The sequence below is a fragment of the Naegleria lovaniensis genome (genome assembly GCF_003324165.1).
Source record: "Naegleria lovaniensis strain ATCC 30569 chromosome Unknown tig014, whole genome shotgun sequence".
Lineage (NCBI taxonomy): Eukaryota > Heterolobosea > Eutetramitea > Acrasida > Naegleriidae > Naegleria > Naegleria lovaniensis.
The window spans coordinates 167,820-189,671 of NW_025407835.1; the positions used below are offsets into that span (position 1 = coordinate 167,820).

The 21,852-nt window shown below is 36.8% G+C and overlaps 10 protein-coding genes across 10 annotated transcripts; 4 read left to right on the forward strand and 6 right to left on the reverse strand.

The window, feature by feature from the left end:
- Positions 1-69: 69 nt before the first annotated feature.
- Positions 70-1,590, reverse strand: C9374_001556 (uncharacterized protein; the record flags this gene model as incomplete). The annotated part of the gene is made up of 1 exon (XM_044690876.1): positions 70-1,590. The coding sequence occupies one exon, from the start codon at positions 1,588-1,590 to the stop codon at positions 70-72; it is 1,521 nt and encodes a 506-aa protein (XP_044551216.1).
- Positions 1,591-1,901: 311 nt separating this feature from the next.
- On the reverse strand, positions 1,902-3,606 carry C9374_001557 (uncharacterized protein; the record flags this gene model as incomplete). Its single annotated transcript, XM_044690877.1, has 5 exons — positions 1,902-2,181; positions 2,250-2,547; positions 2,613-2,641; positions 2,688-3,471; positions 3,576-3,606. 5 exons carry the CDS (start codon positions 3,604-3,606, stop codon positions 1,902-1,904), a joined length of 1,422 nt encoding a protein of 473 aa, XP_044551217.1.
- Positions 3,607-3,758: 152 nt separating this feature from the next.
- Positions 3,759-6,533, reverse strand: C9374_001558 (uncharacterized protein; the record flags this gene model as incomplete). The annotated part of the gene is made up of 1 exon (XM_044690878.1): positions 3,759-6,533. One exon carries the CDS (start codon positions 6,531-6,533, stop codon positions 3,759-3,761), a length of 2,775 nt encoding a protein of 924 aa, XP_044551218.1.
- A 1,156-nt stretch (positions 6,534-7,689) lies between these two features.
- Positions 7,690-9,810, forward strand: C9374_001559 (uncharacterized protein; the record flags this gene model as incomplete). Its single annotated transcript, XM_044690879.1, has 1 exon — positions 7,690-9,810. One exon carries the CDS (start codon positions 7,690-7,692, stop codon positions 9,808-9,810), a length of 2,121 nt encoding a protein of 706 aa, XP_044551219.1.
- Positions 9,811-10,185: 375 nt separating this feature from the next.
- C9374_001560 (uncharacterized protein) lies at positions 10,186-11,388 on the forward strand (the record flags this gene model as incomplete). The annotated part of the gene is made up of 1 exon (XM_044690881.1): positions 10,186-11,388. The coding sequence occupies one exon, from the start codon at positions 10,186-10,188 to the stop codon at positions 11,386-11,388; it is 1,203 nt and encodes a 400-aa protein (XP_044551220.1).
- A 133-nt stretch (positions 11,389-11,521) lies between these two features.
- On the reverse strand, positions 11,522-13,264 carry C9374_001561 (uncharacterized protein; the record flags this gene model as incomplete). The annotated part of the gene is made up of 1 exon (XM_044690882.1): positions 11,522-13,264. The coding sequence occupies one exon, from the start codon at positions 13,262-13,264 to the stop codon at positions 11,522-11,524; it is 1,743 nt and encodes a 580-aa protein (XP_044551221.1).
- A 238-nt stretch (positions 13,265-13,502) lies between these two features.
- Positions 13,503-14,699, reverse strand: C9374_001562 (uncharacterized protein; the record flags this gene model as incomplete). The annotated part of the gene is made up of 1 exon (XM_044690883.1): positions 13,503-14,699. The coding sequence occupies one exon, from the start codon at positions 14,697-14,699 to the stop codon at positions 13,503-13,505; it is 1,197 nt and encodes a 398-aa protein (XP_044551222.1).
- A 660-nt stretch (positions 14,700-15,359) lies between these two features.
- Positions 15,360-16,832, reverse strand: C9374_001563 (uncharacterized protein; the record flags this gene model as incomplete). The annotated part of the gene is made up of 1 exon (XM_044690884.1): positions 15,360-16,832. The coding sequence occupies one exon, from the start codon at positions 16,830-16,832 to the stop codon at positions 15,360-15,362; it is 1,473 nt and encodes a 490-aa protein (XP_044551223.1).
- Positions 16,833-19,364: 2,532 nt separating this feature from the next.
- Positions 19,365-20,441, forward strand: C9374_001564 (uncharacterized protein; the record flags this gene model as incomplete). Its single annotated transcript, XM_044690885.1, has 1 exon — positions 19,365-20,441. One exon carries the CDS (start codon positions 19,365-19,367, stop codon positions 20,439-20,441), a length of 1,077 nt encoding a protein of 358 aa, XP_044551224.1.
- A 135-nt stretch (positions 20,442-20,576) lies between these two features.
- Positions 20,577-21,704, forward strand: C9374_001565 (uncharacterized protein; the record flags this gene model as incomplete). Its single annotated transcript, XM_044690886.1, has 1 exon — positions 20,577-21,704. The coding sequence occupies one exon, from the start codon at positions 20,577-20,579 to the stop codon at positions 21,702-21,704; it is 1,128 nt and encodes a 375-aa protein (XP_044551225.1).
- Between the last annotated feature and the right edge of the window lie 148 nt (positions 21,705-21,852).

Below are 21,852 nucleotides of genomic sequence, written 5' to 3' on the forward strand. Positions count from 1 at the left end.
AAATGCAGAGTTGGTAATCCAACCAATAATGAAAATTTTGAACTAGTTACAAAATGGCTCTTAAATAATTTATTGTACAGTACATTTGGAAAGTCTCTTCTCCGAGTTTGTTGTTGTTGAGCAAGTCAGAGGTTTTTTCTTCTTGGAATCTTGGGATGCAGTTGGAATTCTTTTAGCAATTTCTTGCAATTCTCGAATTTTCTTGCAATACTTGTCGTCAATATTGGACATGCTTTGAAATAATCTTCTCTGTTTCACTAAAAATTCGTGCTGAATGCTATGCTCTGACGTCACAATAAATTTAAATGTGATCCAGTAAGAGAATGCCACCGCTCCAAGAATCATGAACAGAAAATTCAGCTCTTCAACTTGAAATAATACAAAACTGATCACAGCGATCACAATATTCAACATCATGAGCTGCTGTTTCTTGAATCTCATCTGAAAACTCGTATTCACTGCTAACAACACTCCCACAACAGCAGCACTGAATAGGAAGTAGGCAATGAGGAAGAAGAACATTCTCGAAATGCTGAAACATATGAGAATGAGTGAAATAATACCTGTCACAGCTAGGCCAGCAGTGTGTCTTTGCTGTAAAGCTTGTTTCTTCTCCTCCTTTAACTTATTCTGCTCTTGAATATACGTTCCCTTTTCATTCTCTCCTTCTCGTCTCAATTTGGTCATCTTGTATTCCATTAATTCTTTACAATATGCATAAATGACATCAAGACATTCAATGTCACCATTCTCTGATTCCTCTTTTTTAAATCCCAACTTTCTGATTTTTCTATTTTCAATTTCATTTCGCCACAGATATGGATCTCTAAATGCTTTATATGATTCTCGACATACTCTTGATAGATGGATCATATCGAAAATGTCATCCAGAAATGCATACACACTAAAGAAAACATCACTTGTCCACATGGGCTTTGCATTTGCATTCCACAATCGAATGGATGGATCTAAAACACTTGTATGACGTTGCTCCACATGATGATGATGGATCATTTGTGTTGTTGTTGTACTTGTTGGTTGTGCAATGGCAAAATCATCATCCATCCATGGATCATTATTTTCTTCATCACTACTTGTATTCCAACCATCATTGAAATCATCATTATATTTATCCTTTACAAGTTGCCCCAATTTCTTCTTATGGAATTCATCTTGCAAATTCTTTTGTTGTTGAGGTAAATAGGTCATGGTAATTTCATCATCATTCTCCAAATGTTGTACTTGATTCACGATACTATGATTCTCTTTGAAAGGAATGGTTGCGGTCATTGTATTCAGATCATCATTTTCATCAATAAATATTCGTTTCCTCCGAGAAAAGTTGGAAACGGTCGGTTGATCTTCCACCTCTCGGAATAGAACTTCGTAATTATTATGTTCATCTTGATGGATTTGATGATCATCTTCCGTTGGAACTGGAATGGATGCCCAATCATCATCATTTATTTCCATTTTCGGAATTATTTCAGGCTTTTGCCGTTCATCATGATTCATAATCTTGTCCTTTCTTTCATGATCTTGTTTACTAAAGGATGATGAGCCCAACTTGTTACGTAATTTGTTGAACATTTTTTTTAAATATTTGATTCTTTAAGGGTGTTTGACATTTGAATTTGGTTAGTTTTATTTGACAGATGTGGAACTGGATTTGGACGGCTACAGTTCCAAGTGCATTCCATGTGTTGAATTCGAATTTTGAAACAAGTTAGTGTTTTTACAATTCTTGACGCTTTTCATGTCAAGGTGGTGTGAAATACAAGCTTGACAATTAGAGTTCTAGTCTACAATTGTGTTTTGTGTATTTTCTCTCAAACACACAATATCATACATTATATAATGACATATATTACAAATTGGTCTGCTTATTTCATAATTATTATTTAAAAACAATTCTGAACGAGTGAAATATCCCAAAATGGAACTAGTGTACAATCGAACGTGTTATGGTTCAATGAAGTAAAGCAGAGTATATTTACAAGGTTAGGAAATAAGGTTTGTACATGAGAGAATGCTTTTTTGTACATGAAAAAGTATGAACTTCCACACACTACTTCATCAATATTGTCGTCAATGTAACAAGGTTCAAATGTTGAAATTTTGTCAACTTCTGAACGAGAGCCATTTCTAGTAATGACTTGTTTAAGGAATAGTTGAGAGTGTCTGTTCAAGTAATTGTTTCAAACACATGGTAAGTTTTCACACCACTCTCGATCATTATGGATACATACCTATTGGAACCTGTTCGATAGAATAATCCATTATTGGTTTGAATCATGGTAAAATCTTCTCCACAGGCTACTTGTCGAATAGGAAAAGAGAAGGGAATTCTTGTGAAAAAGTTAATTCTTTCAAAAGTACCAGAAATTTGTCCACTTGATGAATTTCCACACGCATACAAAACATTGCCTTCAACCAATACAAACGTAAAATCGTATCCACAAGAAACTGATTCAATTCTCTTTCCAATGAATGGAATGTTTTTTGGTTTTACAAAATTTGTTTGTTTTCCACTCGAACTTTGAAAGCCTGTCAAATTAATGCATCAATAACATTTGTTTATCAAGAATCAAGTGAACAACACTCATACCTACCTAATTGATAATGAATGTTACTTCCAGAGCTTGTAAAATGTTAAAAAACAATTCATTCTTAACATAATGACCTACCAGTAAAATTCATTTCTTTCAGTCACAATAATGGTGTGTTGTCCTCCCATGGCAACAATCTTGATCTTACTTCTTTCATTGCCAGGAAGTGTCACTCGATGAAATCTTCGATGACTATCCGAGTTGCCACCTGTAGAAATTCCAAGCATTCCATAATTAAAAGAATGTTGTGATCCACTCACATAAATTTTTCCCTCCGTCGAGACAATGATAAAACAACTCGTGAAACAACTTGCCACAAATTTGTCAATGCGTTCTCCAATTTGTTGCCATGGCTTAAATAATTGAAATTGTACGGAATTTGATAATGATGAATGGGCAGTTGCTGTATTTGAATTATCCTTTCCTCCAAATGTGAAAATTTCATCATCCTTGGAAATGACAAACACTTGATCACTTGACGCTGCTACCATTCGTATCTTTTTTCCAAAATTTAATTTTCTAAAATCTTTATGGACCATGGCATCAGTCCGATCACTACTAGTATATATACCATTCAATGTTTCGTGAGTAGTAGTAGAAGTTGTAGCATGCTGAGAATGGTCATGATCATTGACCATTGTTGAATGACAAGATCTTGATCCGCATAATGATGATGATGAGGAGGCTTGGTAATACAATTCATTTCTCTCCGTTAATACTATACAATGATTGGATCCGCATGCAATTTGAGCAATTGGTAGCGTATCTAGTAATGTATTGGAATAAATATGACTGTTTTTGTTGGTTCCGAATATAGAATCAAGGAGAGGAGGAACCCGAACGTTTCTTAAATGCCAATGTTCTGAAATCAAAAAGCACAAATCCACAAATTAACGAATCGGTTATTCAGGAACACAATGTGTCAAATCAACGGAATTTGTATGATACTGAAGATAGAGTACCTACCAATTCCCCCTCCACAGTAATTGTTTGGCATTTTTATTTGAAGTTGTGTGATGAGGAAAAAAGGAATGATGGTTGACAGCATACATACAACGTTCATATTAATGCTTCTTTCGAAAATTCTCGTGTGTTGCTGAATATGTGGTTAAGCTTAATCCCAATGTAGACGTTTCTTCCTCAATAATATTATTTAAAGCAAGCAACCTTAAAGTTAAAATTATTGACCCATGAAGGAGCCACTGAGACGACTTTGACATTGGCCCATTCAACTCCATCAATCACCACCTTGGCTGTTGATTTCTTCTTTTCCACTTTGCAAATAATTTTTGTTAAATTAGACTTTCGTTCTACTTCATCTGTGACAGGTTTCTTCTTCTTTTTAGGTCGTGTTGTCACTAAGGTAAATGTGCCTGTTTTTGGTTGAAAATCATCTGGTAGGTCCGTACTGGGTAATTTGTAAATTTCAACGTGAGAAAATGAATTCTTTGTGGAACTCTTGCTCTTTTCCTCGTTTGAGGCGTCCCAATAATCAATTTTCATTTCCAAGAGCGAAGTCTTTTCTTGCTTGCTCTCTTCCCCTTCGTCAGAGCTGTCTTCATCTTCAACGACGGGATTCTCTGAGCTTGGTCGTTTCTGAAAGACATTTCCCATTGAAGACATTTGCGGGCTTGTTGCAAGAGAAACCGTGCTTGGAGCCAATGATTTTTCAGTAGTGCTTACTTTGTGAGCGGTCTTTTCTTTGGTATCTTTGTCAAGGTTTTGCACAAGTTTGAGGAGTATATTGGGTTTCTTCTGCTCGTGATAATCTCCATTCACAATGTGAACATTGTTGATTAATGGTACAATGCATTGCTGCGAAACAGATTCAAAATTTTGTGAGGCCGTTGCAATGGACGTTCCATTTGGAGAACCTGTTTCCGTTTGATTTTCTTGTTGATATCTTGCGCTGGTATGAGGGAGAGGATAAACATTTTGTTGTGCCAAATCACTCACAAGAATAATTTGTGAAATTTCAATGCTCACTTGCTTTCTGGCATTTTCTAAATATTCAAAAATTATTTGCTCCACACAATCTTCGACCTCCAATGGATATGATAAAGATCTTTTCCATTCGTCGGCAGAGAATAATTGGGCATAGATTGGACATCGTGCGTTCAGATATGCAGAAATTTCATTTCTTGATCTGTGAATGGCCTCCTCTCCTTTCTTTGAAGGAATTGGCACAATATAAAATAGAAATTGGTCCCATTGTTTTTCTTCTGTGGTCTGAGCTAGACATGCTCTCAACACGTCGTTCACATAGGCATCGTTACCAATGATTACGATTTTAGTCTCATTCAGTTCTTGCTCACTCACATATTTCTTTTCGGTATTGTTTTGAATGATAGTTGTGAGAGCCATATGAACATCTTCACATGAAAATGTACAAAGAACATCCTTAGCATAGAGTCCTCCAGATCTCTTTAGAAAACTCCAAATCCTTTGTCCTCTCCTGAATGAACCATTAATTAAAATAATTTTTTTCACAAGTGTCTTGTTGTGGAGCAAATCTTTGACTTGATCCTGTATTGGTATCTTTTCAATTTTCACACTTGTTGTTGTTGTTTGAAAGGGGTTATTTTCAATGCTATTGGAAACACTTCCTTTTGGAGATGGTAAATCGTGCTCAAAGTCTGAAAAGTGTTGACCACCTTGCCCTTTCTTTTTAAAGCTCTTAAAACGTTTCATAATATTGTCCTTAATTCCAATAACGGCCTTAAGAGTCTTATCTTCTTTTACATTCTTTTCTCCAGTAGCGGATGCTAATGTTGTAATGGCCATTGATGTTGCCAAAGCTACTGGAGAGGCAATATTGGTCTCATTCAGGTTATTTTCTTCAAAATCAATGTCACTATCTTCATCTGTCTCCTCGTCTTCATCAGTGAAATCGCCCTCGTAAGGATCACCAGGATGTATTGCGTTCATGGCATGAGAATCTTCTTTTTTACCTAGAAATGTGAACTTTCTCTTTTTCTTTCTCAATTCTGTTAAAGAAATGGGAACTGTCTGTATGGAAACTTTAAGTTTTGCAACACAATCTGCTGTTGAGGAGGTAGGCACTTGTTGATGGTGTTGATATCGTTCCTTCTCATCATCTTCGTCATCGCTAGACAAATAGTGCAGTATGGCACTATTGACATTATATGATACAATAGGAGATCCTGAATTTAGCATGTGGTTGGTTTGTGCCGTATTTGTAGATTCAGTTTCTTCCTTACTCTTCTTCTTCTTTTTTTTCACAAGAAATGATATGTTTTCATCAAATGGCCGCTGCAGTACATGTAATAAATTAATTGATACAATTGACATGGTTTTAAATGAGTCTCCTTTCTTTTTAGAGTATTGTAGAGAAATTCGTAAAACGTCAATTTTTTTCTTAAAGTGATGTGAATATTTGAGTTTGAATGAAATGTTGTTGAGAGGTACTTGAACACTCTCTCCTGGGTTTGAGGACGTATGCCTGAGATTTGGAACGTCAATAATTGATGATCTGAGTGTTTTTCGTCGTTTGTAAACTCGCTCCTTAATGTATACGCAAATTCGCAATTTTCTTTCTTTCAATTTTTCAGAAATAACTTCCAAATTTTGGCATGTGACAATAGCTCTCCTAGGAGCACAATATGCATGTTTTGATGTATCAGCTCCTGGAGCAGCTCCAGACACAGTATTGTGCATCACATCTTCGAGCTCATCCAATTCCTGATCAGCATTGGGAGTAACGACAGCATCTGTTTTTTTTGCTCGTGCTGTCATTAGCAGTGATGGCGTAGCACCATCTTTTATAATATCCTTGTTGTTGAGATCTTTTGTACTCGCACCACGAATGAGAAAATGTGGAGGAGGTTGTCGGTCTATAATACCCTCACTCGGAGAGAGGGCATGGGTGTAATTGATAGCTTCCGACGAAGGTGGTTCAGTCATTCTCGTTGTGTTGTTGTTGTTTTGTATCTTGATGATGATTGAGCTGATGATGAAATATTTGTCTCTCTCTTGATTATTATTAATTGACTGAAAATTCAAAAATTATTGTTATTAATTTTGATGATCGAGTGAGAAATGTGTGTTAGCACAAGTTTGTTGGTATTGTCGTTAATCGAGTACAGTAATTAAAACAAATGATCAATGTTTCAACCCGATGAACAATCAACAAAATCAAAAAAATTAATGTTGCCGACAAAGTGATTTGTTGGAAACCAATAAATAATAACACGAGTTCGTTCAAACCACGAACAAATTGTTGTTGAAAAGCCGAATGTTGGTTATTTTTTTGTTTGGGGGTTTTGTTTTAAAATGGAAAAACAAAATCCGCTCATCGACTCATTGTTGTCTTGTTGCTTTGAACTGTTGGAAATGATGAATGATGGGGTGACTCGACTGCTTCGAGCTTTGACCTTTCCTCACTCGTTCCATCTACAGTTTCTCATTTCAACAACCTGACCCACTCAAAAAGGACTTGACTGTAGTGATTCTCTTTTACACGCCGAATATTCTTTGCGTCAACAACAATTTCGTGACACCACTGAACCAAATCGCTTATCGGAATTAACATTCAAAAAGTAACTGAGACTCCCTCTCTCAAAATGGCATATCACACAATATTAGGCCTTCAACGGATCGATGCACCATGGACTTGAGAATCCCTGGAAGCAAAACCTCGCATTGGATAACAAAAAAACAAAATCATTTTCCCCAGTTCCGCTGCCAGTTGTCGATTGGTCTCAAACATTCAAGTCGAAAAGGATCCTCTCTCAGAAAGTTCTCTCTTTCTCGATTGCTGCTCGAAACAACTCCTCATCATCATCAACGTTACATCGTTTCTCAACTCACACGAGCGAGTCATTCAGAGAGGGAAGATCTATTTTCTGTAATTCATACCAGAATTCTCTCCGTTCTGAAACAAGTAATTACTCGTGTTAAAAAACCTTTACGAAAAAGAGAGAGATTCTCTCATCAACACCTGTTAACCCGATACTCAAGCCTCAGCATTGATTTCAGTTTTGGACCAAAACAGGACTTTTAGAATCCACAATTCTCAATATTAACAATTGCATCAAAAACAACATTTTATAAAAACAACATGAGCAATAACAACAACAATAATAGTAATAATAACGAGATTAATAATAATAATAACAATCAAGCAGACACGAGCATGCAACAACTTCACATGTTGCAACAATTTATGAATCAACTTTCCAACAAGAATGATTCAAATAATAATAATAACAACAACAACAACAACAACAATTCAATAACGTTACAGCAACAACAACAAATGTATAACGCCATGATGCAACTTGTTTCATCCAACCAGAACAACAACAATAGCCCAAACCTTTCGACTCAACCATCGCCCTCAAATTCAAGTCCGTTCTTCTTTTCTGTGAACATGCCTGCAAATAATAATAGTACTAATAATGCTAACAACAACAACAACAATAGTAGTAGTAGTACAGGAATCTATTCAACGAATAGCAGCTTTTCATCTCTTCCTCAACAACAACAACAAGCAAATAAGACCACTTCTTTAACCATAAATGAAAAATCGGACTCGATCACGAATAGTACAAGCACGAGTGGTAGTGCGAATAATACTAATAACAACCAATTCATGACTAACATGATGATGAACATGCTCATGATGATGTTGAATAATAACAATAACAATAACGGAGGATCTTCTCTACCTATGGAACAACTTCAAGTGTTGAACAATACATTCATGAACATGATGGCAACTTCGAATAATCCTCAATCATTGCAATTACAACAACCTCAGCAAACAATAGCCAATGCTAGTAATAATAATACCATGTGGAGTATGGCCATTGATTCTTTGCAGAAACAACAACAACAACGATCTCAGCAATCGACTTCCACACAAAATCAACAACCTCCAACACCACTCTCCGCTACGTCTTCCATGACCTATGGCAGTACGAGTACAACAACCACAGCAGCCACTCCGAGTGCATCTTCCAACTCTTCAATAGCAACACCCAATCAACAACAAACTCCAACTCCACTCTTGAACTATTCCCATAGCTCGACAAGTTTGAAAAGTAATCAGACGACTAGTAGTAGTAACAACACGAGTGGTATGAATCAACAATCATCGTCCCTTCCAACCAATTTAAATTCGACCATGACTCCTTCTTCTCTCTCCTCCAAAGAATTGGAACAATTAATGTTATTGCGAACGTTGTTGGTAACGGAAAGTGAAAAAATGAAACACCATCAACAACATTTACAACAACAGCAACAACAACAAGGCTTTCCAGGTGGTTCGGGTCATCACGCTGCTGCTCTGCTTCAACCACCTTCCATGCATCATCATCATCATCAACAATCACAGCAACATTTAATGAATCCGTTTGGTTCCACGACGGGTTATGGAAAGAGTATGCTGTTTAGTCCTACGAGCACAAATATGAATCAAAATAGTAATATAACTTCGTTATCTATGAATAATGGACCAATGATACAGAATTCTAGTGGAAATGCAAGTACGGGCAGCTCGGGTAGCACACCTGCATCATCCTCTTCATCTCCGTCCAATGCTTCATCATCATCTGGAATTTCCTCATTACAGAACCAGTCCCATGTGATGAGTAATGGTACAACCACTAATACTACTACAACGACCAGCACAAACAATTTTTATTTTCCACCACCAATGTCATCAACCAATCCTACACCATCATCCTCTCCACAAAATACTTTTAATTCTGCCATGCGTGGTAATTTAATAATAACGAACAAGGTCATGTCATCCAAGAAAAAAGAAGACGACAAACTTTCAGATGTGTTGGCAACAATTCTTGAGAGACAACGAAATAATCATCAGCTTGTCAACCCTCTTGGAAGTGACAATCCGTTTGGTCAATTACTTCCTCTCTATGAACACTCTTTAAAATTTGGCCAAACAGATGTGCCCATGACGCTTCAACACCAACTCATGTCAGAACTAATGCGACCACAACAACCAACACAACACCACCACCAACCCAACACTCCTTTGCAACAGCAATCATCTTCTGCCTCTCACACATTGGCACCGTCTGCTTCGTTTTCTTCCTTTACTGCCGGAAATTTCTCAGAGGAAAATCTCATGTTTTTCAATTCTTCGTTAGAAGATTTTCTACAAGAACCAACTCAAGATAATACTAGTACTCTATTTCCATTTTATGACAATTAACTCCCTTGTATCGACAATTTTCCAATCAACAATTAACGGAAGCAAAAATTCAGTTGGTGACAATACGATAATTTAATTTATTTCCCGTTCACAATGTGGACACTGATTATTGAACTGATTTTAACCATCATTTTGTTGCATTCAGAACGCCAATTCATGTGCAATTCTGCACCTGTAGAACTGAACAGTCAAGTCAATATTCATGATTTGACCATTGGACATTCAATGAATTTGATGGCAATTCAATTGTTTGATAAAGAATGCAATTGAATTTGAAAATGTGTTTCTTTTGACTCTTATATTTATCCATAAAAGTACTTCTCGACAATCGAGCCAATTCGAGGTCAAATAATAATGACAATAACTTTAAAAAAAATGCAATCCAACAACAATAACAACCTGATCACAACACCTCCTTCTCAACCTCCATTCATCCGTAAGACTCACATTCAAGATCAATCCGATCAAGGCAAATTTATTCAACAACTCATTCAATCAGGAATTCATCAACAACAAGGTGATCTTTCCTTGCTGCTTGATCCAATTACCAATGTTCTGTCCGAGAGAGATTCCGATGGACATTCACTCCTCCATGCTGCAGCCTTTATCGGATCTGCAACTCTTGTAGACAAACTCTTTGAAAAGTTACAATTCAATCCCGAGAAGATGAAAGAATTTTGTAATTTAACGACCGCCCAGGATAAAAAGACAGCTTTAATGATTGCATGTGAGCGAGGACATTTGGATGTAGTCAAGAAGCTCTATGACTATACGGATAAGAATGGAAAAGAAACCTTGTTTGCTCCCATTCATGTAGCTGCTATTAATGGACAAAATAAGGTATTGGAATATCTCGTGAAAGAAAAGGGTGAAAATGTAGATAGTCAACAAGATGTTTATGGATACACTCCATTGCATTTGGCTGCTCAATACGGACACGCAGAAACAGTTGCCTATTTAATTGATGAATTGAATGCAAATAAGAATATTCAATGTACAACTGAGAGAATGCTTCCCATTCATACAGCTATTTTGAACAATAACTTGGAAGTGTTGAAAGCACTCGTTCACAGACATTCACAAGATGTCAAGACAAGTAATGCCAAATTTTATGAAACGCTCTCTAATGATCATATTCATATTAACCCTCTGTTGCTAGCTATTGCAAATTCACACGCTGAAGACGACAAGAATGTAACACATTCAGAGACCTTAAAAGCATCTGCCGAAATGGTTAAATTTTTGGTCAATGAGTTGAATGCTGACTATAGCCTTTCTGGAAATAATGGAATCTCGGCTCTTCACATGGCTGCTGAGACAGGAAATTGTGAGTTGATCAAATTCTTTGTCACGGAAAAACATGAAAATGTGAATCAATTGACTGACATCACAAAGGATACTCCACTCTATCTGGCCGTGATTAACAATCACTTAGAGGCAACGAAATTGTTATTGGAGCTGGGAGCTGATAAGGACATTGAGAATTGGAGAGGCAACACACCGTTATCTGTCGTGAAGAATTTGGCATCTAAAAATGATGACTACCAACCTCTTTATGAATTTTTACAGTCCCAATAAGTGTTGCTATCCGGTTCCTGTTACCATGAATACGTCACATGTGTATTTTTCATGAACACTTAACTGGATTGAAACATGATCATACGATTACTAAACAATAATAATTTATGTAACAAGTCGTTCGTTCATGACATTAATATTTTGGATATCCAATCTTTTTCAAAACTCCTCCTGATTGATGTTTCCATTGCTCAATCTTGGCCTTTGAAATCTTTGTTTTTTGTAATAGCAACGAGTCGAGACTTGTAATACACAGTGGAAGGAGCTTATCAAGCGCTGAATCATCTAAGCGTCGACATCTCATGAGGTGAACTTCCTTCAGTTTGTTAAGGGAGCAGTTGGCAGGGGACACCTCAAATGAATCCGAAGTCAATAATGAGCATCCAGACAACAACAGTGAGGTCAAATTTGGAGCATTCTGAAGAATATTGCTCACACTTTGCGCTGATTGGAAGTTTCTCATTCCCAGGCACAGCTTTTTCAGATGAGGTAATAATGGATTTGGGGCATTCCGTTCTTTTAAAAGCATTGCATGCTCAATTTTTGCACCTGAGATGACTGTCAACTGCTCTAAGCGAGGAAGTTCTCCAAGAATATTATCCATTCCTGCATCAGCCATTTCAACATTCCATGACAAGTCTAATTTTCTTAATTGTTTAAGATGTTTCTTAATCAACAGGACTGTAGCATCGCTCAAATTGCAATCTGATAACGATAATTCTTCAAGCTGAGGACAATTCTCAACAAATTTCATGTACGACTCTTCAAACATGATGGTTACTTTGGTTCCTGTGAGATCAATTGCTTTCAAATTAGGAAGTGAAGAAAGTTTGATAAGGTCTTCATCCTTAATTTTTGTTCCAACAACAACCAGAGATCGTAAATTGTGCACGGATGAAATCAATCCAAACCCAGCTGAGCCAATAGAGACGCAGTTGGCAACGCTTAGTTTTTCAATGTTCGGGAAGGATCTACAAATCGACTCTATCGTTAAATCATCGACGCCAATGTTCCATTCCAACATCAGTTCAGCCACACGCTCGCAGAATTCACGGTTCTCAGACATTGTATCAAAAGTGTCTTTTGAAACATATCTACACCTCGAAATAAATAATGAAATGGAATTTGGTTTTAAATTACAGTTTCTATCCTGTTCTTGATCCTCAATGCTCACAACTCGAATGCGACTAATTTGCCCAAGCATTTCAAACACTACAGTCTCAATATGTTTCGTTGAGATTTCAATGGTAATTTCTCTTCCGTTTCCATCTTCGGAGGGCTGAGCGAACCAATTATATCCATCCTTTCCAAGTTCTGAATCAATATCTCGTAAGATCATTTGATTTGCTGCACTTTTTTGAACTGGAGATGTCAAACAATTGGATATTCTGAAATACCGTAATCGTTTACATGATGAATTCATAGCTTCTCTCAACTCCTTCAAGACGTGTTGGCAATTTCCCTCTCTGTCATGCAATTCTAATCCACTCAAATTCAAAAACCTCAAATCTATAAAGCGATCTTTCAGTACTTGCAATGCACCTTCACTATTTCTACATTTTCTTAAAAACACTGTTGGATAGGTTCTCAAACACTCATACCAATGACGATTCAAAACAAACAACGAACGAAATAATTGATCCGAATGTAAATGTCTGCAAATATAATGAATCATTTCCATTGGCAAATTTCCGAGATTGTTTGTGTGTTCAATTACTCTCATATGACCATTCATCATCTCTTCTTCATCATCGGTTCGGAAATGAAATGGAATTTCAGCTCTGCTCTTGCTACTACAACTTTTCATATATTCCATCTCACGACATTGGATGGTGTTACCCTCATCCAAATACATGGTCGAGCTATTGGCTTCCATGATATTCAATCTTACACGCTAAATCAATCAATAATTTCGCTCACGGGATAATGGTTGTATGTGAAGAAGTATAGTGCTCTTCTTCAGTAAGCTCGCGGGTAAAATTTTACGAATTTTTTTTTGAGATGTTCGTGTTTCTAAGGTGTTCCAAGTTCAACACTCTCAGGGCCCTTGATAATGTGTTTCGTAAAAGCTAGGTCCGTTCTGGCTGAAGGATTGTTCGGATTTGAAGGAAACCTCATGGTTTGTTCTTCTTTGAGTCTCTTGGCAATGTGTTGGAATCAATATTCGCAACATCACGGCCTCTTTTGAGATGAGAATATTGTTCTTCTTCTGATAGCTCATCCTTTGTAAGCTCTAATTCTCCGTCGTTCTCTAGTTGTATCAAGTGTTCATTCGGCTCGCTGTAAGGTGTTTCTGGTTCGCCAAACAAGTCCCAAAAGTTGCTGGTCAACTCAGTTTTTGCTTTTTTTCTCCCCTCTTGTTCTAAATTTCCCCACACTTTTCCAAGTGAATGAATGATAGTGGTTGCACTTGGGCGTTGTTGCTTCTTTGGATGAATCATTAGTTCCAAAACTTTCAACATGTTTTTCATTTCACCCTTTCCTACTTCTATCAATGCTTCTTTGACCTCCTTTTCTGTTCTTATATGGTTTCCAAGTATAATTTCAAGGCATACAATACCCAACGAGTAAATGTCTGATTTTGGTGTTAAGGAATGGGCAATATCTATTTTATCATCTTCAGTGTCGCTGACAGCTAGTTTTTCTGGAGGAAAGTAGCCTGGTGTTCCTGATCCAGAAAACAATACTGCATCACCAATGGAATAACAGACTTCTTGATCCGTATCGTATTTTCTAAATCGCTTAGAGCACTCAAAATCAATAAGTTTTGCATACTGAACCTCTCGCTCTGCCTCATAAAGAACAATATTGTCCAACTTGATGTCGTTGTGAATAATTCTCTGAGAGTGTATGTACTCCAGCTCACAAAGAATATCCATGATCACTCTTTTCTTATGATCTATTGAAAGAAAATCAATATGCGAAAGACTTGTTCCACACAATGACACTTCAATATTGTTAAATATTCCAAGTTGTTGGTTATTACGATAAATAATACAAGAAGCTGCATTATTGATATAAAGAGAAAAACATTGAGGTCTATCAACTTTGATTGGAATATGGTGAATTTTGAGATAGAATAATTGATTAGAGTGTGAGATTCCTTTTACTAAAAGCACATGCTTTTCCTGTTCCGAAACAGAGATGTGTGTAATCACCCCCTCAACATGATGCATCACTGTTTCATAAATGATTACTGTATCTCCAGTCATAATTTCACTTGTTTCATTGATTTTGCCAGTTGAAAACAGTATCCTCTGCAAATCGGTGAAAAGGGTCAGTGCTAACCGATCTTTCTTTGGTTTTGTCATTTTTTTTTAAGTGTGAATCCATAAAAAAAGCGGGAACCTTAGCATGGAAGTGGTAAATAAATAATTTATGGCACAGGTGACGATGAACGAGTTAAATATCTCAGTAAAATGGAGAGGAATTTTTTATGATTTTTTTTTGCCAAGGTTCAACATTACATAGTGAAAAAAAGTTCAATACCTTAATGTTTGATCATTGGAGTTCACTTGTAGAATTCCGTAAATCCACTCTTTACGGTTCTATTAAAAATCTTATGAGAAATGGGTACTTGCACGTTCGTGGACACGTGCTATGCCTTATAATGGATAATCATTCGAAATAGTGGAGCCGCGCAATTGCATGATCTTCATGTATTTAAAAAAATGCTGGCATTTCCAAATTGGAGAATTAAATAAGAGCTAAATAATACTTAGATTGACATGTTTATTGTTTAAATACATGCACAATTTGTGTGGAACTGAATTGTTTGACACAAGTGGTTTTAATGCTGTTTCTGCTGTTGAGCATGAGGGTTGGTTGATCCAAACGACTAGTAGTTGAACGTCCATGATGGTGCATTCAAAGCGTAGTAAGAATATACTCAAAAGTTATTCTTCTCAGAGTTGCATTGTTATTCACAATTGTTGTGAAGCAAATTTGTTCACAAAGTGGAGAGACTGCACTTATTGTTCGGCAGCATCCTTGTTGCTTTCATTATTATTGGTTGACAAGGAGAGGGTTGGAGTTGTAATGGTTGTGGTGGTGGTTGCATCTGTTGAAGTGGTGGCAGGATTGGCAGTCGTAGCAGTGGTCTTGTTAGAGTCATCGACGTGTCCCTTTTCAATAGCTTCAAACAAGTGTGATGTTGGTGACCAAGAATTCCATCCGTGAAGGTTAATTAAATCTTTGGCATGATCAACTTCAAACCAATTCAATGTGAAAAAGTTAATTTGCTTTCGATCATCAACACCACAATAATTCAAAACAACTCTAACATCTGCCAACATTCTCCAAGCAAATAATCTTCCTGGATAACCAGCACACAATTCTGAACAGTAGGCGAATGGAATTTGTAAGACCCATCTCCAACTTCTGAATTTTCCAAACATGGCAAATCCTTGTCCAATGGAAGTAAATGGTAAATCTTTTCCAAGGAACATGATTGGAGGCAAATAATCAGCACAATGGCCCAATACTCTGAAAATTACATTGTAAGCGATGAAAATATTCAACCAGAAAATATCACTGGTTTGAGCGATGGTAGGCAATTGATCGAAAATAAATTGAGGGCAAAAGAATTTAACCATGACAGTTGGCGCTGGGAGTAACATTTGCAACACAATGTACCAAAATGTGAATCCACAAAACACGACCAAGAATTGAGTAAAATAAAATTCTCTGTACAATTCTCTCATCATGTCTCTGAAAGAGAATGGTTCTTCTTGTTGAGGTGTCTCTTGAGTGGTTGCAACAGTGGTAGTGGTTCCATTATTGACTGTGGAGACACTAGAAGTATCATGATTGCCTTGTGGTTGCAATTGCTGAGGAGGAATGAGCAAGGACTGAGCTGGATCTCTCAAATTCGAAGTAGAACTATCAGGAGCACTACTCGCACTGGTCACAGGTTTTGGAAGAGAGGTGGCAGGATTTAAATTGTCACTTGCAGCCACTTCTTGCTGTGGTAAGGTACTCTGAGGTCTAAAGCACACAGTAATCAGTTGCATCACACAAATAGCATAATGAGTATACATGAGAATGCTATCACCAAACCACATTTCACTGTAGTAATTCAAGTAGAGAGCCCACCATGTCAAATCAAATGGGAAGGTCAAAACATGCGACCAAGTATTAAAAGGCACTTGATGATAGACATATCCAGTGACTGATTGCATTACAAAGTTATCACTACCAAAATTTGCAACGGGATTCGATGTGTAGGCATCAGATTGCCACAAGGTTATTTCATTTGGGAGTAAGATGGTCATCATGATAAAGATCCAATTCAATATCCACATCCAGGGTAAACTTGCCATAAACGTCCACACGACTTGAGTGCTGTGGAGAGTTGTGGATATATTGGACCAGAATTGAATGAAGGCAGCAAGCGTGCTTGTGCTATTCATGAAGGAGGAATTGATAAGAGTATTCATCATCATGAGGGTTGAGTTGTTGTTGTTGTTGGCACTTGAAGAAGTGATGATGGTACTCGAGAAGTTCATCGAGAAGAGGTTATGAATAAGTGATGATCAGACAATGAGGTGTTCAAAAAGGTGGTTATTGAAGAAGGCGAAGGCTACTTGCTTCTATCAAGAACTATAGATCTTGGGGGTTATAGGGATAGATCTATCTCAATGTATGGCTATGAGAAAAAGCTTGTGGTGGTTGGTTTCAGTTCTCTTTTTTCTATTATTATAATTAAATGTTATGAATAATATTTGGAAATCCGTTGATTGGGTGTACAGTTTGAACTGGAAATATTAATACTATTCAATATTTGATGATGATGATGCAGTTGAGTAGCGACAGACAGTACACTTGTTTCGACTCTTTCCTTGTTCAGATTTTGTTGTAGAAATGGAAAGATGAAGAAAATTGCCGCTGGTTGTGTTCTCTAAAGATCGGGTGATGGTTATGCTGCTGTTAGAGACAAACCTGTAGGACGATGGACCTTCTGTTTGAATTCTTTTGATGGAGCTTGTATGACACTTCTTCTGCAAGAAGGAGACTGATTTTCAAAGAGGCTGAAAGACTTTCTTGTGAGAGCAGCAGTTGACCATAAAAAAATGTATTATACAAGTTGAGTAAAGCATGGATTTAAAAGGAGAGAGTGAAACGGAAAAGTTATTTCGGAAAGAACACAACAACGAGCGGAAGGCAGATGGGGATTTAAGTCCATTCATACAAGCGTGAACGTGATGAATCATGAACACGTTGTGTTTGGAAGAGATACCACATATTCAAGTGGAAGGAAATAAAGAGCAACAAAATTCAGTCGTATATTGTGTTGTTGTTGTTGTTATTATTGTGGTTGAACAACACACATATCGAGAGGAGAGATGATCATCATTGTATCATATGAGCACAGAGTTCAGATTCAATGAGATTCAAATTGGTGAGATGAGGACAGATTGATATGAAAATGGCATGTAACCCCAAGAGTCAAAATTTCATGGTTGTGTGCGTGATCATGAAATAGAATTGGTCGTGGTATATATTTTGATGTGTTGTTGTAGAATGTATATCCAAAACCATCGCGATTAACATGGAACAAACATATAGAGGTTATGTCATCATGATGATGAAATTTCATTAATAATGAGAATGATTACTAGAAAGATGATGGTTCACTTACCAAGATTAATTGATTCGTAGAGTAATGTACAATCAACTGTGTGGATTCAGTATGATTGAGCGAAACAGAGTTGTTATTGTTGCAACAAGAAACGTGCAGAAAAGAGGGCAAAGGCGCCAATGGAGAATTCACACACACGAAATTGTTGTGAACACACTTGTGGAAGTCCCTGGTACTGTGTTTAGTAGCGAACGTGCACAAGATTTTGACTGTTGCAGCTGTTTTTTTTTTTCAAAGTGGCAGCTGTCAAAAGTAACTTAATTGCAGAAAAATGTAGCTAGCGGAAAGCTTTTTGGGTTAAAAACTCGTGGCGCAAGTTGCGTCGCACCAACTTTACATGGAAAGCCATAATAATACGGCCGGGGTAATGTTTTCGCCTGTGGACACCTGATAACACACTCTTCATAATCCAACAAAAGCATTCAGAAAGGTAATTTGATTTAGGGAGAGGGTTAGAACTGTCGAGTCAAGCTAACTGTCGATCTGGTTGTGTAATTCAAAACACAACGAATTGAAGGTCGAGTCATGCATGGTTGACTTGCAAAAATCTTCTAAATATGAACAAAAATTCAATAACCCAGGAGAAGGTTTCCCTGAATAATTCTCAAACCGAGAGCATGTAATCTTTAATCACGGTTGTATTCACACCAATTCAAAAAAGGTTAATATTCAGAACCTTCCTAAAGAGATCTTTTGGCAACTCACACAATAATTAGATGAACCACCAATTGATCTTCTCCGGTGTTACAACAAAATAGTCAACCCAACGAGCCCTCTTATTCAGAAAAGGCCAGTGGCAGCTTATATGACAAGATGAGAAATATTCCATCATTCCGATGTATCAATGAATATGTCTTGACTCTATTCAGTAAGCTATCCTGTTATTGACAATTTCAAAGATGACTAGGGTTGACAATGAGTGTGTGAGAAATAGCCTTTTTTAAATTGTTATTGTGACATATCAAATTGCTCTATGGCAGTGTTAGATTAATGTCGTTTAGTGAGTTTACAAAAGCTGTAAATACAACCATGATCAAAATGACATTTTTCAATCAACGACCTTTTCTGCTTTGAATAAGAGTTTTGGCATTACTGAACCCTTTAATACCTTCCTTGTTTGTTCAATGAAACGTTTCACAAGTTGCTCTCGACATCTCTCTTCCTTATTTGCATAAAATCTCCCAAGCGAATTCACTCATACGAAATTTTACAGTTTTGGCCGAGATTTGAAATCTGAAAACCAAAAAACTAAGATTTTTATGATGATCAAGATTCACACATGTGGTGAAATGAAACTCCTCGGAGCTCCCTTGGTAACAGAATGTGCCCATAAAAAATGGATGATTATGCTGCAACCTCTGCCGCCACTTCATTTCCAAAAGAATCTAGGACCTACAGTAGTGATATATCACGAGGATGGAAAATAGGTTCATGGTTATTGTGTCCGAATGTTGATGTTGAAATTTCAAATGATGAAAATAATTCTTCATCATCCTTCGGAACATATCAAAATTCTACTCGGAACCGTGCTGTAATTTTCTCTCCTACAGCATTGAGAATTATTTCAATACTTGTAACTCTGATTTGGTTATTGATATTTGGATTACTTTTAATATTGCTCCTTGTTTGTGGTGTGGACATTAATTTTGGAAGTGCAATTTCATCATGTGGAAGAAATGGACATTGGTTACGGCCGTTTTTTGTTGCAACTTTTGCTATCTATTGGGTGATCATGAGCTTGTTGTTTTTTAGTAGAGCTTTTATGCTTCATGCCAAATCGTTTGGTTTGGCAAATGCTCGCAGCAAATGTTGGAGAATGATTTTTTGTGGATTAACCATTCCGAGACGAGGCGTCGAGTTGAAATCTGTCACTTTTTGGCTTATTTGGATTCAATTATTGATTGGACTGATTAGTAATATTCTATTGTTGTTAATGGCAATCTTTCCAGATCAGAAAGAAACCAAGTCCTTTCATTTTGTGACTGCATTTCTTGGATTGACTCTTTTACTAATCTATTCAGCATGTTCTGTAGTCCTTCACATTGGTCGAGTCATTAAGGTCATGAAAAAACAATCTCCACCTTTTGAATTATTCAGAAAAATTGATTCAAAACAGATTCCTTCGCAACGAACTTGGTTATGTTTATCTGTCACTGCTCATGTCTTTGTCATTGTGTGGCAATTGATTTTTGTTTTGGCTGGATCGGGATTTGTTCCTGCCTATGTAAGCACTGTAATTCCAGTTTATGAATGGCTTGGAGTGAGTTGTATCTTGCTCGCTCTCTTTCCTCACACTTTTGATACCATGATGACGGATGTGAGGTCCAGTTCGACCATGACCACTAGCACGGAACTTTCAAACTCTTCACACCATACTGAAGAAGATGAAACCAATACTTTAATTCTCAAATGATGTGAATGAGCTGTGGAATAACATTTTAGATTTTTAACTTGGCCTCACATCTTTACAAAATTATAAATATATTTCGAAAACTCCACTCCTAACGAGTTTTTTGTTTCCAAGTTCCTAGAAAAACCAACAAAAAAAATGACCGAGTCTGTGTTTCTTGATGAAGAGGATACTGTTCCCGATGACTCTGATACATCACTTGATCTTGTTTTTAATTATGAAAAACTTGTTCAAGATCGTAGCAAAATGCATAAACTGAATGGATATTATATTGGAGCATCGAATAATTTTGTAAGAGTCTTTACATTGAACGGTAGAAAATACTGGATCTCTCAAGCCTTGTGCAATCATCGAGCGCCAGATTATAAAGTTCACTTCTCCGTAGTGCCTCAGGACGTTCCTAGAGCTTTTAATTTAATTTCTAAACATTTCTATCAACGAAAATTGAAATTTGGAATGAAGGCCATCATGATTGATAAAGAAACAGAAAGTAAAAGCATGAGTGATGAGTCATTCAAATGGAATACTCACACTGGTAATGATAAGTCATTTACGTTGGAATGGCCTCAATCTATGAGAGGTAGAGAGATTACATTGTATATTTATAGATACTATGAAATTGAAAAATTGAAAAACATCAGAGAGTATTTGTGTGTTGGCGGTGATCATGATGGAGCTTTAAATTTGGAAAATGTCACTACTGACAACACTATGGAAACATGTCAACAACAACAAGACACATTGAAAAATGAAATTACTGTGAAGGACTATTCCATTTATGACGAAACGAATGTCAAATATCATTATTCCAATTTTATGGAATTTACGTCACATCCATTCAAACAATTTGAGTTGACAAAACAGGATGAGGAATCGTTGAGTTTTTTACGAAAATGGGTGTTTGAAGTTGAACAAATTTTGGAAAGAGAGAACATTCAAAGTAATGGGTGTGCAGACGGTGACTTGTCACTTGGCTTAAAATACGCCTCATTCAGAAATGAATCATTTATTCCAGTTATTGATGCTCAAACCCACAGTGCTGACAAACATGCCTTGTCATCGAATGAAGTGAACGAATTATTTAGATATCCTCCAAATTATTCAGGTTGGAATGCTGCAAATTATGAAGAGGCAACGACAATTGCAGAGAACTTTAAGAATTCGACCATGAATACTTTCAATGCCATGTTGTGTGACTATGCACCTTTAATTTTGTTCTTTCTAATTCCAATAACCATTGGCGTGATCATGAAGCATGGAATGTAATGCCTTTGTGATCGTTTCATTGTTGGTACAGTACAACTGTTCAATTTCACACCACGGATAATCCCCTCAAAACCTCCAAAGATCAACACCAGTTCAAAAACGCAAATAAATATTCACAAAATTCACACAACAAATGGTTATTGCATAT